The sequence below is a fragment of the Pelobates fuscus genome, chromosome 4 (genome assembly GCF_036172605.1).
Source record: "Pelobates fuscus isolate aPelFus1 chromosome 4, aPelFus1.pri, whole genome shotgun sequence".
NCBI lineage: Eukaryota > Metazoa > Chordata > Amphibia > Anura > Pelobatidae > Pelobates > Pelobates fuscus.
Genome location: NC_086320.1, coordinates 41643089 through 41660782, shown reverse-complemented (window position 1 = coordinate 41660782; position 17694 = coordinate 41643089). Strand labels below are relative to the sequence as shown.

The 17694-nt window shown below is 38.9% G+C and overlaps 1 protein-coding gene across 1 annotated transcript in view; it reads right to left on the bottom strand.

The window, feature by feature from the left end:
• Window positions 1-7790: 7790 nt before the first annotated feature.
• Window positions 7791-17694, bottom strand: part of EXT1 (exostosin glycosyltransferase 1) — a 206077-nt gene continuing 196173 nt past the window's right edge. The window contains exons 8-11 of the mRNA XM_063451122.1: window positions 15649-15738; window positions 10839-10999; window positions 9898-10069; window positions 7791-8275 (exon numbers count right to left, since the gene is read on the bottom strand). Of these exons, the coding sequence (XP_063307192.1) occupies window positions 8090-8275; window positions 9898-10069; window positions 10839-10999; window positions 15649-15738 (609 nt within the window). The 3' untranslated portion in view covers window positions 7791-8089. The remainder of the gene's footprint in view (window positions 8276-9897; window positions 10070-10838; window positions 11000-15648; window positions 15739-17694) is intronic.

Sequence of the window (17694 nt, the reverse complement as noted above, 5' to 3'; positions counted from 1 at the left end):
ATTCAATTCCTCTCTATGAGGAGATGCTGATTGGCCAGGGCTGTGTTTGAATCATGCTGGCTCTGCCCCTGATCTTCCTCCTTGTCAGTCTCAGCCAATCCGATGGGGAAGCACTGTGATTGGATCAGCCTATCACATGTCAGCAGACTGCTTGTTCTTCCTCAGTCTAACAGCATGCAGATTTACAGCTCCTGGCTTGAATACAGTAAGATTTTCACTATATTTATGGAGGCATGAGGGGCCCAGGGGGGCTAGATGGTCATGTTACCACTATAGGGTCAGGAATGCATGTAGTTGCACTGGTGACTATTAAACATGTATTTGTAATTAAATAAGGGAGTGGACAAAATCAACAGTGCCCAATAAGGTATTATAATATTTTTTTTTTAAACTAGCAAAGTGTTATGATAGCATGAATGACTTTTTTTTTTTTTTTTTTTTTTTAAAAACAAACCAAATTTCCTGACTAATCATGGCAGAATGGGTAGCTCCACCCAGAGCTGAGACAAGCTCTTTCCATACTACAGTCTTCTCTTCTGTCCTCAGTCGGACATGCAGGGCATACCAGGTGGAGTTCAGCCTCCATTGGTTTATAGAACTGCAAGGAGGACTAGCATATGGTTCAGTTTACTTACTGAACTGCATCATGGCATGATTTCTGCGTAATCTAAGCTTATAAGAGAGTGTTAGCTCTGCCTTCCAGATAAAATATGGGTTGGTTTTTACTTTAAAAATCCCTGTTCAAGTTTCCCCTGGGAACTGTGCCCATCTCAAGCAGAATATTTATGGAGATCCTCCTTTAATCACCTTGTTTTTGACTGGGCAGTGGCATCAATCTTTCATGTGTGTGTGATACATCAACTGAAGGAACCTCCCCCCCCCCCAACGCTGGCAGTATCCTTAACTCAATGACATCAGCAAAGGGATTTGCCAACTCACAGTACAGTTTTGTGGGCACAGCGAGAGAGGGAGATCTCCCTTTCATGCTGCACCTTCTGTTTTGATGTTACTTTATTATATATATCAATAATTGTGTCACACACATATTTAGCAAAGTTTTTTTTTGGGGGGGGGGGGGGGGGTGGAGATAAACCTGTATTTTTATGTACTTATTTTTCGTAACAAAAGTTCAAAAGGTTAACAATAAAAATGTCACAGCATATTTACCAAGGGTGCCAATTTCAGTGGATGGAACTGTTATATTATATTATATTACTTTTTGATTACAAATCACTGAGCTATTTTTTTAGCTGTAGAATGGGTCAGCCAGTCAACGTTAAAAAGATCTGCTGATCCCTGTCCCTCCCAAAAAAGTGGAACTTATCACTTATGAGATTTTTCAATAGACTTGTGCACAACGAGTAAATTTAGTTCCCAAATTAAAAAAAAACAGATCTGGGAACTTAAAGGGATTCTATAGTGCCAGGAAAACAAAACTGTTTTCCTGGCACTATAAAATCCTACAGTGCCCCCCCTCCCTCCTGCCCCACATTCCACTGCACTGAAGGGATTAAAGCCCCTTCAGTCACTTACCTGAATCCAGCACCGATGTCCCTCGGTGATGGTCAGGCTCTGCCCACGCTCCTCCCCCACCAAGTCAGAAACTGCAATAATTACCACTGTAGGGTTAAGTTACATGGGACATTGCACCCAGACCACTTCAATGAGCTGAAAGGGGCTGGGTGCCTAGTGTCCCTTTAAATCAGAAGAACCAAAAGGGAGCGAAAATGGGTAAATATGAGCAAAGGATGAAAATAAATTTTTTATTGTTTAACCTTTTGATAAAAATAAACGCACAAAAATACTCTGCTCTCGTGGTTATCAAACAACTGCAAACACAACACAGGTTTATCACCCCCTGCCCCCCCCCAAAACAACTGTGTTAAATATATGTGTAACACAATTATTGATAATATATATATATATATATATATATATATATATAATAAAGTAACATCTAATGTCTTTATTAGATTATATACAGACCCAATGGGGTCTCTGTTCCTGTAGGACCTACAGTCAAATTAATATATGTTACGGTTACTCCCAGGCTAGCTGGAAGCTGGGCCGCTTGGATAGTCTGGATCCCAGTTTAGAGAGAGAGAAGCCGCTTTAGCTCGATATCCAGAAGGATCCTGTAAGTGTAGAACAATCCCACTAGCTATTTTACAGCTAGGATACTCTTTCCCTACAAAACGAGTCGAAGCTGCGATTTGAAGGTCAAACAAGAACTGGTTTTAATGGCACAAAGGGATCGGTATTTATGCAAAATCTCAGGTCCAGGGACAGCCCCCTCTGGACCTGATGGGATACAGGGATAACACAAGGGATCAACCAATAAGAATGCATTGTATCATTTGAATTTGCTACCGCCCAGCTTGGAGATAATAAATCCAACGGGTAATACAATTATCTCCAAGCGCCCAAAACCCACGTTTATTTTACACACAGAAAACAGATTAAAAATACATAACTAGCATTTTATTATATACTTCGGCACTTTCACCATTCATTTTGTAGCTCCGGTCTGTGTGTACTAGTTCACCGAATAGCGACAAACTCACGAACCCTCTGCTGTATTTCGTCATGTTAAAGTCTGTTCGTGTATTTGGTCGCAGGCTGGAAATGGCGGCCATGATTTTAGGTGCAACAATAGGCAGCAGGACCTCTGCGTCAACTCGTGGAACTAATAACGGCCAGAGTTGTGCCCGAATCCCCGCTCTCTGGCTGGATGTTGTCGCTGTTCGGTATACGAAGTTAGCCCTCCGTGAAGGGGCACTTGACCTGCGGTTAACCGCAACATTCTACGTTCTAATTGCGGCCACACGTCAGGTTGAAGGTGGTCCCCGTTCGTGACCCTTTCGGTAGTTTAACCATCGGTAGATAAGGCACGAACGGAAATATACCGGGGCCGTCAATTAGCCTGCGGTTAACCGCAAACCGCAACTCCCTGGGTGATCAATTGGTGGCACACGCTCTCAGCCGGGTGGTTGACTGTTCGGTAGTTTGACAGGTGACCGGGGTTAAGTGGGGGCACATGCCAGGAGCCGGGTGGTCGGTTGTTCGTTTAACGAATCAGTGTATATATAATCCATTCGGGAGAGAGTGCAGAATTCAAGTACCGAAGCCATAGTATCACAAAAAAGTCAACATAATCCTTGCTTGTAACAGTTTTGTAACAATATATATATATTTTTTCTGCTACTCCTTCCCCTCTAATTTTCCCTTCTTACTTGATCTTTGGATTAAATCAACATTTAGTGACTGCCCCCTTAACCATCAATTTAGAATCACCAGTTGAAATGAACATGCTTGGCCATTGCACGTTTCGGTTGGCACGTAATTTGGGTGCATTTTGGCTCAGAATTCAATCACCCTATCAGCCCAAAATGAATCTCGAAGTCTAGTTTTTAATGATTCCCCTAAGTGCAGTTTTACCAATCACTGCCAATGCAAAATTACAGTTTTGATAAAATGAAAGAATTTTGCAACAGTCTCTGCAGAGTGAGCTTTAAAAGTAGAGCTGTGTTTATTTATGCAATTTCTTTACACCGCATTCTGATTGGCTCAGTTAAGTATCACATGTTATAGAATGTCCCCAGCATTCTACCGCTTAAAAGGAACAACTACAGCACATACTATTACTCTCAATGGGAGGAAACAAAGGCCGAGAGCGTCAGCTCACGCTCCCACCGATCACTGGCATATGGGAGGAATGAAGAGAAAGGGCAGAGGTGTTGGGCAGTGGGGGACCAACTTTAGGGTTAAACCTTGGAAAACAAGCTAAACCCCAGACACACCAGCCTCATAATTTCTTTGAGCTATAATGTTATACGGGTGGGAGTGTTTCTATATAGATTAGGCTCAGACAAAAGCTACAGACGTTACATTAAAGGGACACTCCCCTGCCCAAATAAAAATAGGTTTCTGGCTTCCAATGCAACTCAATGAGAAGTATTTGCAAGGCAGGTGCTCTGGGCAATTGCTAGCTCTTGAGCTTAGCTCCACTAAGCTAAAATACAAGGAAGTAACAGAACCAGTTGTCTGCTTGAAAGCCTGGGGGTGTAACCAGGTTAATTTATAAAAGTGCCAATTTCTATTGTAGTTTGCACTTTTTGTAAAATGAAGGGGGAAAAAAAAACCACATGAGCAATCTTCGCACAAAATATTTCAGCAAGCTAAAGTGTTTTAGGGGTCCGTAGTGTCCCTTTAAAGACCCAATCTACGGCTTATGTTTGGGCTGTGTGTTATAAGTGTATTTGAACAATAAAGTTAATCACAAAATCATAAGTAAACTTAATTGCAAAATTTAGGCTTAATTAGTAAATATGAGTGTGGGTATTGGAAAGTTGGCGAATTTCTCAAAATCAGCAATGCTTACCAACATTCTGCAATTTGAATGTTGGCTTTCTGGAATTCGAAGTCTTGTTAATAACATTCTGCAATTTGAATGTTGGCTTTCTGGAATTCCAAGTCTAGTTAATAACATTCTGCAATTTGAATGTTGGTTTTCTGGAATTCGAATTCTAGTTGATAACCCAACCCTTTCTGAGTAGTAATTCTAGTTGGCCAACAGTAGTGGTAGGAAAGAAGTAAGGATTCAGTGAATGCATTCCCTTATTATAGGTTACTGTTGGTTATCGGGTGTTATTTGAAGGTCCATTGTGTGGATTGCATTATGGCAGGTTATGTAATGCTGGTTTATTTCTATTCAATTTACATATTTATTTAAATAAAAAAAGACCCAGATATGCCATTGTCTCTTTAAAGTCCAGTTGCATATCTTCCTAGATTGAGCACTATACAAATGAGAAGACTCCTACCTAAATCCCTGGCAACATGTTATGTTTTGCAGATGTTCCATTGACATGTTCTTATGGCAGAATCCTATTCCTGTTTTAGCAGTTTCTTTGAAGAGATTTGATGATGGAACATGAGATGTGCTGATATTGTTAAACGTTGCCCACATGTTCCCATTAGCGCGATACTGTGAGAAAACCCCACTCGGCACTTTTGAACAAACTACACGGAGGAATAACTGATTAAATCTGGCTTAGCCTCACATCATCTCCCTAACTATTTAATGGGCTGAAAAGTGGTAGCTGATGAACGTTTTGTTGGCACTTGAATATAATTGACCATATGCCATGTTCAATTAGTTAAATTACCTTAAAGTAGAAAAACACATTAGGAGGTTTTGTTAATGCAGATCAGTATTAAAAGAAAAAAAGAAAACAGTTCTATACAACGCAAGAGTATTTTGATGTGTGCACATGGACAGACTGATGGACGTGTTACATATTTATCTTTAAAAATGGCTTTCCTCAGAAAAGTGCTCTGTATTTCTCAATTGGGATTTCAGAGGTATGCAATATAAAACCAATATTTTAATGCGGTCATAATGATGACTATTTAAAAGCATTATCAGGATCATTCATATAGTCATACCAGTACTCCATGGAAAATAAATAAAAATCTTCGCATGTAGAGGATCAGCTTGACAGCAGGATAAATGGACCAATGGATTTAGGAATTGTCTTAACCTTAAGAGCAAGTTACCATACGAGACCTAACTGCTCTGTATTGTCCTGCTGCCTCCCCTCCTGCTGAGCAGGGCAGGGGCTATGGTTCCTGGTGGTAAAATGGTCTGAGCACACAGTGAGAGTGCAGGATCGGAAAACCAGCACCTGCACTCTGACTTATTACGGAGTGCTGATGTAAGGGAGCAATTACTGTGGTCTGCACGCACCGCAGGTGCAGACCACATACTCCTGTCCTCTTGAGTAGCCTAGCTGCTTGCCAGTGATAGGGCTAAAGGCAGGAGAAAAAAGCCCACCAAAAAAAAAATAAAAAGTCATTTCTGGAGTCTACTCACAATGACAATTCATCACCCATTGGCTATAAACCTACTGCATAATGGATAATTTGAGTACCATCCTTTTCCCCTGATTACTTAGTATTAGAATTCACAACTTTACAGGATTTGGGTATTAAGGGACTACTCTCTCCCTGTTGCTTACCATCCACAAGAGCATGGTCTACCTCTTCAAAACACTTTTATTTTACTATATACCTTTCACTGCATAAAGTCCACAATAGTTCAGATAAAGACACATATCAACCTCTGTATATTCCTCCCGGTAACCACAGTTAAATTTATTTTTAAACGTATCTACTACATTTGGAAAGACATTGCTGATTTGGTGGAAGCCAAGCTCTTCTCAAACCCTCCATTCCCGCCCTGGCATCAAGTCCTCCATGATACATATCACCCATAGTTCAATTTTCTGTACTTTTTTCCCCCAATATCTCTTCTTATTGAAGCCATTAAACAACTGGTTTGTAGACCTCCAGTCCTTTGCCAGATACAAGTTTGCAGTTGCCCAGTATATTTTGTGCTGCTGTGTGATCCACTGCTTAGGGCTCTGGCACTTTTTTAATATGGGGTTGAGGTTGTAGCTTCTTAGAATTGTAGAATTAGAGCCACATTGACCTGATCGTTTCCAGTCATAGGTTATAGCTGGTTCACAATGTAGACATTCTATCAAAATCCTTATTTTACACCTTAAATTTATGGCAACGTAAATCTAGTACTAAAAGATATCTGCACTACACAGAGATTCGGTCATAAAAATTCAGAATTGCGAAGCCAACAGTATCAGAGACCAATCTCAAGCAATCAATAAAGGGAAAATAACTTTGCAGTGCATAATATAAAAATAGACAGGAGCAGCATGAAACATACAAAGCAAAAAAGCTAAACAAAACAATTCCAAAAGTATTTAAACTGAAGCAAAATACAGAAATCTCTGAATCAAAAACACCAGTAGGTTAGGATGACATGTGTGAACCTCCAAAATAGCTGTCCAGTCGTCCTTGCAGATGGCGCCAAATTAAAATCACAAGAAGGTTCAAAGAACCATAGTTTACAATATATAGACCAGTTTTAGATATACCTACAATGAAAACAATACCTAAACGCATATTTGTTTTCATTAGGGATATATCTAATAAACAGTGATTTTTATATATTTTTTTATTTGGGCAGTGGAGTGCCCCATTAATATGGTAGTGTAACTTCACAGGGAAGTAGCAAAAGCACATTGGGGATATTCTTGGGGAGATGTAGATGAATACAATATGTGGTTTGTACCGGTGTAGGACATATCAGATTTACACATTAAAAACATTGTTATATGTGTGTGTGTGTATATGTTTAAAATCTAAGAATAATTTTTTTCTGTTTATGCAGCCCTAACCACACTTCACATGGCTGTGACTGACACAGCCTGCATGAAAGAAAGATGGTTTATTTTCAATCAGATGCAAGGTCTAGCAAGCTATTAAGAGAGCAGGAGATAAGAAGTTCTATATTTAACAAAAAATTTCAATAAAGGAAGTTGAAACATTAGATCTCATTTCATAGGAAGTGTTTAGGAAGTCTGTGTAAGTCACATGCAGGGAGGTATGACTAGGGCTGCATAAACAAAGTGATTTATCTCCTACATGGCAGATTTGAGATGTGATACTACAGGGGCATGATATATACACCAAAACTACTTCATTCAGCTAAAGTTGTTTTGGCAACTATAGTATCCGTATAAGACCAATTTTAACGTGTAAAGATTTTTTCTCTTTTAAAAATAAAAAGGGAAAGTGTAGTGACCTTCATGGAGATAAGGCCCTGTTGCAGGAAACGACCTTTCTAATTTCTCTAGATTTGCTATAGTGCAGCCCCCCTTCCCAACCTCACTGTATGGTGCGCATCAAATAACAAAGGCAGACACAGATTAAAGAAAGATCTCTGATTTTAATCGTTTTTGTTCATTAAAAAAGTTTAAACCTGCATAGCAATAAATTTCAAAAATAATTATTTAATGTTCCATAATTAAACTGTACACAGACTAGGTTTGAGAGGACAGAGCTTGAGGGTTAAAGCAGTCCAGCGCAATGGATTCCAGACTCCCAAAACTTCTTGCCAATTGCTCTGCTTTCCCTTGATACTGCTTAATGTCTTTGTACAGCAGTTGTCCATGAGTTTTTGTCTCTATAGCACTGGGCAAAAGGCTCAGTTTTGTGGCAGTATATCTCAAAGTCGTTCAATGTCTCGGTATTTTTTCCTCAGGATTGAGACTTGATCTTTAAAAAGGACTGGATCGAGTCTCATCTGTGAATGGATCAACGGCATATAGCCAAACCAGCTGGCAAACGTATTCATACAAGTCTGTCTCTGGGCAAAATGGTCAGGATCTGCCCAGCGGGAAGCTCTAGAAGTCTGGGTGAGAAAAAAAAAAAAAAAATAGAAAAATATTAGACCCAAATAATTCAGTCACTTCAATCGAATAGAAGACTCGTCTTTGTAAGTATAGGTTCTTTGCCATAGATTGTTGTAAAATATTTGTGTATAAACAAACATTTCAACTACTTCCCCATTTTACATTTTTACTGAAATTACCCATAGCATGTCGAGGTTAAAATAGATCACGACTAAAAAGGAGTGTGGAATAAAACCTGCACTGGCTGCTCAGGAACGCGAACAAGACTAAATCATTCATAAAAATTGTAACCGCAATGTTCTGTGGAACACACTGCATGCAGGACATGTGTCTCCGTGTTCACATGCATGGCAGATGTTTATCAATGTAAACAGCTCCCATGGCATGCGTCATCACTCTTTGTGAAAGGATAATGAACTGCTGGTGGTGCTCTGTTTACAGCATCAAATACACAGAACAAGTTAAAGGAACACTACGGTGTTTTAATATAAACATGCATTTCTAGCGCTCTAGTTTTACTTCCCCTATTTCAGTGCCTGACCCACATGAGGGTTAAAAAAGTGAGTTTCTTTTTGTTCATTTTTTTGCTTACCTTAATTCCCTCGCTGTGTTGGACACATGCGTTGCAAATCACCGCTGTGTCAATCAAATGCTCCCTAGGAGCAGCATTTGATTGAGAACGGAGTGACTGGCTCTAGTGGCTGCCAGGAAGACATTTGGGAACATTGCAGTTTCTACAAAAGGCAATAGTTTTACATTGCAGGGTTAAAACTACAGGGGCACTGCACCCAGACCACTTCATTGTGATGAAATGGTCTGGGTGCCTTTAGTGATCTTCATGGGGCAGTGGAAGCGCTAGGAGCACGATGTATCCACAGCTGCGATAACAGGGGGTTGATGGGATTTGGGGAAGAGGAAGCAGTTCATGATGATCTGGTGTGGTATAGGAAGTATGGCATCTCATTTTACATCGCTGGGTACAGAAATTAAGCACCAGCTATAATATCTGCTGCGTGCATTAACTTTTAGTCCACAGATGGCAAAGGATCATGACCTTCCTGTTCCCTCTCAACAGATCCAACCTGTTCCAAAGAGGAGAAAACCCAAAGGATCCCTTCTGACTAGGTTACGGATCCGTTTCACGAATTGTAGCAACCATTTTCTAAGCTGTCTTTATCGCGATTGTAAAAAGAACTTGGAGGGAAAATCATAAGTCATTGCAGGAGAAATGCAGTCCAAGTGATAGCCAGAAACCCAGAGTGAAAAACCCAGAGGGTTAACAAATAGTCGCTATGGAGAAAGTAATATGAATTTTAAATGCCACCTCACACAATTCCGGAGTTCTGTTCGAACACAATGTCTTTATCAGAGCCTGGATCTGGCTCTATAAAAGAATATAACAGTTACAACCTTCGGTATGTGATTACACATACAAAAGCAGTGGTTATGGTCCAGTTTCTTCCTTAGGCTGTGCGATGATAGCCACGTCTCACTTGATTCAATGCCCTCTCATGTATGTATACCAATCCATTCCCATATTGTTACGAACAGCTATATTAAACTGGGTCAGTCTGTGAAGTTATCTGAACACGGAACAAAGAGGTTATTTGTGTCCACATACCTGTCCCATCATGGTCTCTTTATACTGCTTCTTTTGTGTCACTTTAATGGGTGGCAGCTTTGTCACGGCTGACACCAGGAAGTTTATGAGGATATCTTCACAATTAGCTAATTGGTCCACCATGTTTTTCAGACTGGCAGGCAGGTAATTTGTGTACAGGTAGTGATAGTATCTGGAGGGAGCAATTAACATTATACATCAGACAGGGGTACAACCCAGAACACAAAACCTGTCTTTTTATTTATTGGTAGCAGAACCAAGTAGCATAGTTAGGAAGCACCGCTACCCATAAGGGGGGAGGGGGGAGGGAGGGAGAGCGAGAGAGGGGGGAGAGAGAGGGAGGGATATATATATATCTTATCCTGCTATCAATACAAGCAATACAGCTGCTTTGAACAAACTGCATAATGGAAACTGCTATAAGTTACAAAATAAGAAGAAATTGAGATAGACCGAAGCCCCCACAAGGTGTCTATGTAATAGAAAGTACATCCCACGTCGTACATTCACTATGCAAACTAATCACAATGGAGTTTCTTTAACAAAACAACAAATTGTAGTTAAGTGTAAACTAAATTGCAAAAGCTGGATGAGGGATTTTTTTATCTTTTTTTTTTTTTTTTCCCAAATGCACTATTTTGGCTCACATGTTGGCAGTTTAATTTTAATTTCACTAAAGTTATTATTTTTTAAAATAAATCCCAACGAGAACTCTACATTTCACAATTCTCTTCACACGGGAGTTTTTGTGGCACAGCTATGTCAAGGCAACATTTTGATACAATTGAATCTTTGTTATGTTGCCACGGTTGTGATGAAATGGAGTGGACTGGAGCAGGACTCCTGGGCTTGATAAACATGTGACCAATATGGTCTTTTTCCATGATTGCTTTGAAGGTATTAGACTGAACACATGCATTAGACAGCAGGGCACTTCTTACTTGTGGTAAATAGCAGCTCCTGTGAGTACCATGGAATAGTCGTTCGTCCATTTGGATGTGTAACCCCACCTTTCCTTCGCACTGTCCCAAAAATGACTACGAGCAGGGTAGCCCACAATCCTCTCTGGAAAACTCTGCCAAACTGTAAAAGCAAAATCCACCTGCAAGCAAGAACGATAGATAGTGAGCACTTCTTATTCAGCAACAGATCTACCAAAAGGTTTTCATTTTCACAAATCATATATTAGACACTAGAATAGATTAATGTTTACAAAAGAAATCATACACTAATAAGTCACAACATTAAACAGGTGAAGTGAATAACATTGATTATATCATTACAATGACACCTGTCAAGGGATGAAATACATTAGGCAGCAAGTGAACAATCCGTTCTCACGTGTCAAAAAACAAAAAGGGCAATCAAAAAGATCTGAGTGACTTTGAAAAGGGCCAAATAGTGAAGGCTAGACAACTGTGCCAGAGAATTTCCAAAATGGCAAGTCTTGTGGGACGTTCCCGGTATGCAATGGTTAGTACATATCAAAAGTGGTGCATGAGGGACAACCAGTGAAGCATCGTGCTCGTCAGGAGCGCCCAATGTTAATTGATGCACATGTTGAACGAAGGCTAGCCTGTCTGGTCCTATCACACAGAAGAAAAAAAACTTAATGCTGGCCATGATACCACAGCTCACATTTAGAGGTCTTGTGGAGTCCACAGCTGTTTTGCCAGCACGAGGGGGACCTACACTATATTAGGCAGGTGGTTATATTGTTATGGCTGATCATTGTGTATACCAATATTATTAAGTGCAACCTCACTATTCACTAAAAGGGAATATGAAGATGTGATATGTGATGTAGTATGTGTTAATGCATGTTTGAAATGACCGTAACCATTTACTTTAGTAGATATTGGAGATGTTGGTGCTGGGTAATTGTCCTCCCTCCAGTGTGAGCTGCTGTATTCCCTGACTATTCTGCAGACTGCAGTTGGTCTAGTGGCGGCAGCACGATATGAACTGCTTAGAGGAGCGATTACAGCCATCGGATTTAGTTTTCAGTTAAGGCAACTAGAAGGCTGAGGGACGACAGAACAAGCCGGCAGCGCCAAGCTGATGGTCTCAATGTACTGCAGCTGGTTTGTTTGCTCAAACATGGCAAATCATATAATTAGAATCAAATTAAAAGGAGTTACGCATTTACATTCAAAGAAAGTTTACATTTTAAGCATTATGTTAATAGAGACCATAACCAAACTTTATGATTACGATAATTGTTCTTTCTAGACTAATACAGATGTTGAAAAGGAGAACAATTCTATTATTTGCTACAATTGAATAATTTGAGCCCTTTACATCCAACACAGGCTTCTGCCCACTGGTGGTTTTAGACATGTGAAATGCAAGTGCAGTTTGAACCAATGGTGGAACTAATGGAAGAGCGAGTGTACCAGAACCCACTGTAGCGGCCTTAAGCAAGTTTTTAATATGTGTTCTTTTGTAACCAGTGGTCTTTCTCTAACCTGTGGTCTTTCTCTAACCCTTTCTCTAACCTAAATCCCATGCACTCTGTCATGGGTGGGCCGACATATTAGTCATTCCAACCACCAGTAAGCTAAACGGGATTAATATATTTTATATATATATAGTCCTATTTTTTTCTTTGATATTTTGTAGCATGCAGAAACTATTTACTTAAAGGGACACTGTAGGCACCCAGACCACTTCAGCTCATTGACACTGTCTGGGTGCAAACTCCCATCTCCCTTAACCCAGAGCATGTAATTATTGCAGTTTTTACAAACACAATGCAGGTAAGATGGAAATATAAGGGCATGGGATAAACAAATCTGCAAAGTAAACATAACTTGGACATTTTTTTGTTCGGCTCAGATAAGGCAGGAGAGGCAGGTATGTAGTAGCAGTAGTTTAAAAAAAGCCAGCTTCCCGTTTAGCCATTATCTCGATCTCCCTGTGGACACTGTAATGCAGCAACGCGCAGCCCGACATATGCTCACCTGCCCTTCAGGCTGTAAGTGAAAGACTGCATATTCAGGGAACAGTATCATCCAGGTTGTTTTGTAGGTGTAGCAATAAGTAAAAGCATTACAGATAGATAAATGCTCCAATGGTAAAAAAAACAACAAAGTGTTTCTGTTTTTACATATAATTAGGCTTGTGTTTTTGTTGTATGAAGATCAATGGCACTGCAGATTTATTTATTTTTATACCTCATCAACATGCATCATAAAATGTACCTAAAACTAAATCAGCTCAGCTCCAGTTTAAAAACAAAAAAACAACCTTTATGGAGGATGGGTGAACCTGTGCACGCATTATGCTTTCCTACAGGGATTTTAAAGACGTTGAACATCCTCATGTAAAGACTCCCGGAGCTAAAACGGAGAATCAAGAAAGTGCTTTGAATGGCTGTCTAGAAGTTTCTTTAAAACTGCAATGTATTACATTACAGGGTTAAGGGGACAGGGTCATGGCACCCATACCACTTTAATGAGATGAAGTGGTCTGAGTGCCTATAGTGTCCCTTTAAGTAAATTTTGAGCTTCAGAACACATTACTTGAGTAAATGGTACTATTAATAGCTGCCAATAATTATATAGCACAGATTTATTTCATGAAAGAAATGTCTGCAAATGGTTTGGCCTATACACGGACACACACAGGTTAAGTATGTGAAATACTAGGATATAACTCTGCAAAACAATGTTCAGCCAGGACTTAAAAACTATTTAATGATTTAAAGAATTTTAATAACACATGTATTACAAAGACAAAAAATAAAACTTGAAATACGAAGGAATAGTGTGCTACCAATGTATGTTTTCCAAAGGCAAATCGCATTTTACAGTCTCTGAATAAAAAGTATATTAAAGTAATTATAATGGTTATCTGCCTGTTAACCCAACAGTACAACCTAAACAGATTCAAGTTGGTACTATAGCATATTAAGAAAATAGGAAATCAGTCAACGGACGGTTTCCACAACAGAAACAAAAGAGTAATATTTAATACGGTTATAGCAACAAAGACGGTCAACATTTTTCCTGCACTTCTTGGGTCCCACAGCTGCGACTAATGTGGCCCAACAAAACAATCAAGGTGGCAAATTCTAAAATGATTAAAGGATCGCTTCCGTGCGGTGTTCACGTATTCAAACAGAATCAGGATGATTCTCCTTATGCTATATCTGGTGATGAAAGTGTTCTATTCAGCAGAGGAGCTGCCTGAGCAAAATGAAACGAATGATCGCGTCGCTGTGAGAAATGGATTCCGGAGACGCCAGCAAATGACAAACAAAATAAAAACGCAAGATTTAAATAAAATGGGCTTCCTCGGGTCTACGTGCTTGGCTCCCGCTAATGATGCTGGTGGCACAATAAATGTGATCGTTCTGCCTGACATTGTTATATTTTCATACTGACTAATGGTGCAATTCATTAAAAGTACAGCTAACTAAGTGCTCTGAAATGTTCCGTATTCTCTGCCTTGCTACACACATAATTAACAGAAGGGATCCTCATTTGGCCTGCAGTGTTGTCATTCCATTCTATTCTTCTCCTGGTGTAATTATCTCTTCACGTTGGAGGCATATATAAACATCTTAAGTTCCATGGGAAATGTTTGATTTTTGTGTTGGTTATAGATAATCCAATCTTGCATTGAGATAGAAAGATACTGTTCACGAAACATTAATTAGTGAAAAGAATGTTTGGCAGGGCAGCTTTCTGTGAATGGCGTGATTTGCCGATTATGCTAAAGTATTATTCCTTCTTTCTCTCGCTTGCTCTCGTCTCTGCTCGCGGTGACATTTTAAGCAGGTAGTATATGCAAATGAAGAGGCCAATTAGCAGGCGCAAAAAAAAAAAAAGTTGGCTTGTCAATGGCAGGGGGTGACTTTATGAAAAAAAGAGAGAGGGATTAAAAATAAAATAAAAAAATTAAAGTGAAAATTGCTTACATGAGATATTTAGATTGTCCCTGGTTTACAGAAAAGGTTATACATTAAAAAAAAGAAAAAAAATCTGCTTTTCACTTATTGATTTCAAGTATATAAAATCAGACTAATGAAAGAAATTGTGTTCATTTGTCAATAACCTAGCTTTTTGCAGTTGTTCAATCTTTGCTGTAGAACGAGGAGTGCCGGCCTTCCTATTGTGTTTTATACCCCACCTCCTTTAGACTGTCAGCTTGTTTGAGCAGGGTCCTGAGCTACCTAAGGTTCCTGTTACATTTTGTTATTGTCTCATTTGGTAAATTCCCCTCTTATTGTAAAGCGCTGCGGAATAAGCTGGCCCTATATAAATACCAATAATAATAATAGGCTGATGAAGTGAACAATGCCAAATTACCCATGCCTGTCCACATGCGAGAACTTTAAAACTTACTTTTATATTATTAGGATGTGTCCAAACACCTTAAGAGTTTGAAAATGTATGGAATAATAAACGTTTTTTTTTGCCAATAGCACAGATTTCCAATCCCATTAGATCTTAATAACGGAATAAATCATTGTACCACTGTAACTAGACAAAGATCTTTACATTTCTTTGTTCTTAAGCAACCAACTTCTATATACCCTGCAAAATCACATCCTAAATTTATTTTTAAAATTATATAAGTTCGTATACCAACATTAGCCAACAGGTAGATAGATATACTTTTCAAAATTGAAAACCCGTATTGGTTCCCAAAAGCACGTCTACATGTAATAATCATCTTTGTTTGGCCACGAAGTAAAAGTGATTAATCAATTACACAGATTATTCTAAGTAGGTTGACTCTCACCTCAGTGGTAGAAAGCACCGTGTCTTCATCGAGGCTGAGTACTGCGTCCGTCGCTATGTTATCGTAAGGTAGAAATCGGCTGCTCATAACCTGAGAAGATAAAAAGGAAATCAATAATAAATAGAACACACTGGAATGATTTGCGTTTCTCTATAACCTCTGCAAAGAAGGGCAAGTCCATTTCACCATGATTAACCCTAGGAAAAGAAATGAATTGTCCTAGTAAAATACCCGGTACACTGAAATTGTAAAGGTTTATTCCACACGGTAAATTGTGCTGAATTGGACCGCAAGCTCTGACATCAGGCCACAGGAACCAAGTTAGAAAGTTAGGTGAAGTGGAGAAACCTGGGCACTTTTAACTCTGCCCTTCTTCATCACTTTGCATTTGTGTATGATAACTCTTTTTTAGTATTACTAGTTACTAAAATTAGTATTTTAGATGGACTATTACTCACGTTATTAATGTATTGCTTTATATTCCAGTATTTGCTATTTTGTTTCTGTATATTTGGACCAATAATGCAGGAACTGGAAATTACTGTTGTGCTAGAATAATAGTACACACACACACATACAGCTATATATATCCTTGTTGTAACGTTGAGGTTTATTGCGGCCCAACAGTCCGCGATCTCAGGATGTGACTATTCCAGGATTTAATTATTCCGAGGGCATCGCCAGATTTACCCGCTGTCACCTCCTGGAGAGCTGCTTGCAAAATATAAAGTTGTATTTATTAAGAGCTCAGAGTTGACCCAGTGTCCCACAGAGTGACAGACAGTCTGTCACTCCACATCAGCCCTGTAATCAGGACTGAGGCTTTCTGATAAAATGGCTTTCAGGACATGTCAAGGGCTGGAGATGCTGATGGCAAATGTATCTATCCTCATGTCACAGGAAAGCAACATAAGGGTTTTATGCTTTGCAATTTATAATATATATTTACACACACACACGGTCACTCTCACACATGCATTCACACTCTCTTAAATATAAAGTTAATACTCCTAAATCTGCATAATGTCCAGTTTTAATCCCCTTTAACCGGAGCGCATCAACTCTGTATTCATTTTTGAGAAAAAACATTGTTTTAAATCTGAACAAAGCGTCTACTTAACTCTGTTTTGAACCAGCAATCTATGTAGATTTGTCAGGATAGTTGGGATGGCTTTTCCTACTTCTGACAGTCCAGTTTTTATTTTTTAAAACCAATTATCACATGCACATCAAAACTCACATGGGCCAGGTGGGACTATGATCCCGTAAGGTGGCAGAGCCGGACATTGCAGGTGTCTTTGTGTCAAAAAAGATCATCAAGCAAGCAAGTCGCCCTTGCTATGTAAAGGCATTAAAAGGAATTTCTATTTTACAAATGAGGCAATGGAATACCTTTACAAAAGGCCATGCGCTCCCGAAACACTCAGCAGAATGTGCATAGCTTTAGTTTTAATCTTCTGGTATGTATTAACGAAATTACTTAAGGCATTACCATAGTTAATTAGGCCTAACATTTTTAATGATCATATTTTCTACTAATTTCAAAGTGGTTTCTGAGTAGGCTTAGCATACATTTTTTTATACTAGCAAAGTATTATTAAAACACCTTAAAAGTTACATAAATACACAGGCATATATATATATATATATATATATATATATATATATATATATATATATATATATATATATATATATATATATATATATATATATATATTGTATGTTAACATATTATTTTGCTTTTTTTTCCCCATTCTAAAACAGGATAATGAAAAGAATAGAAAAACTGAAAGTTATCAGCAGTACAAGACATTGTTGGATGCCTATGGTATTCAGAACCTGAAAAATACTTTCAAGTTTACTTAACTCACACACCAAGGGGTGCAAAATGTTTAAGAGACCTTAACAAAATTAGGGTAAAAACAAAAAACAAGATCAAAGATGAACGGGGGATGGAGGGTGGAGGGCAATACAATGAAAGATAGTCTAAAAAACTTAAGGAAAAAGTGGTGGCAAGAAACCAGGCTGAGGGGCAGTTAAATT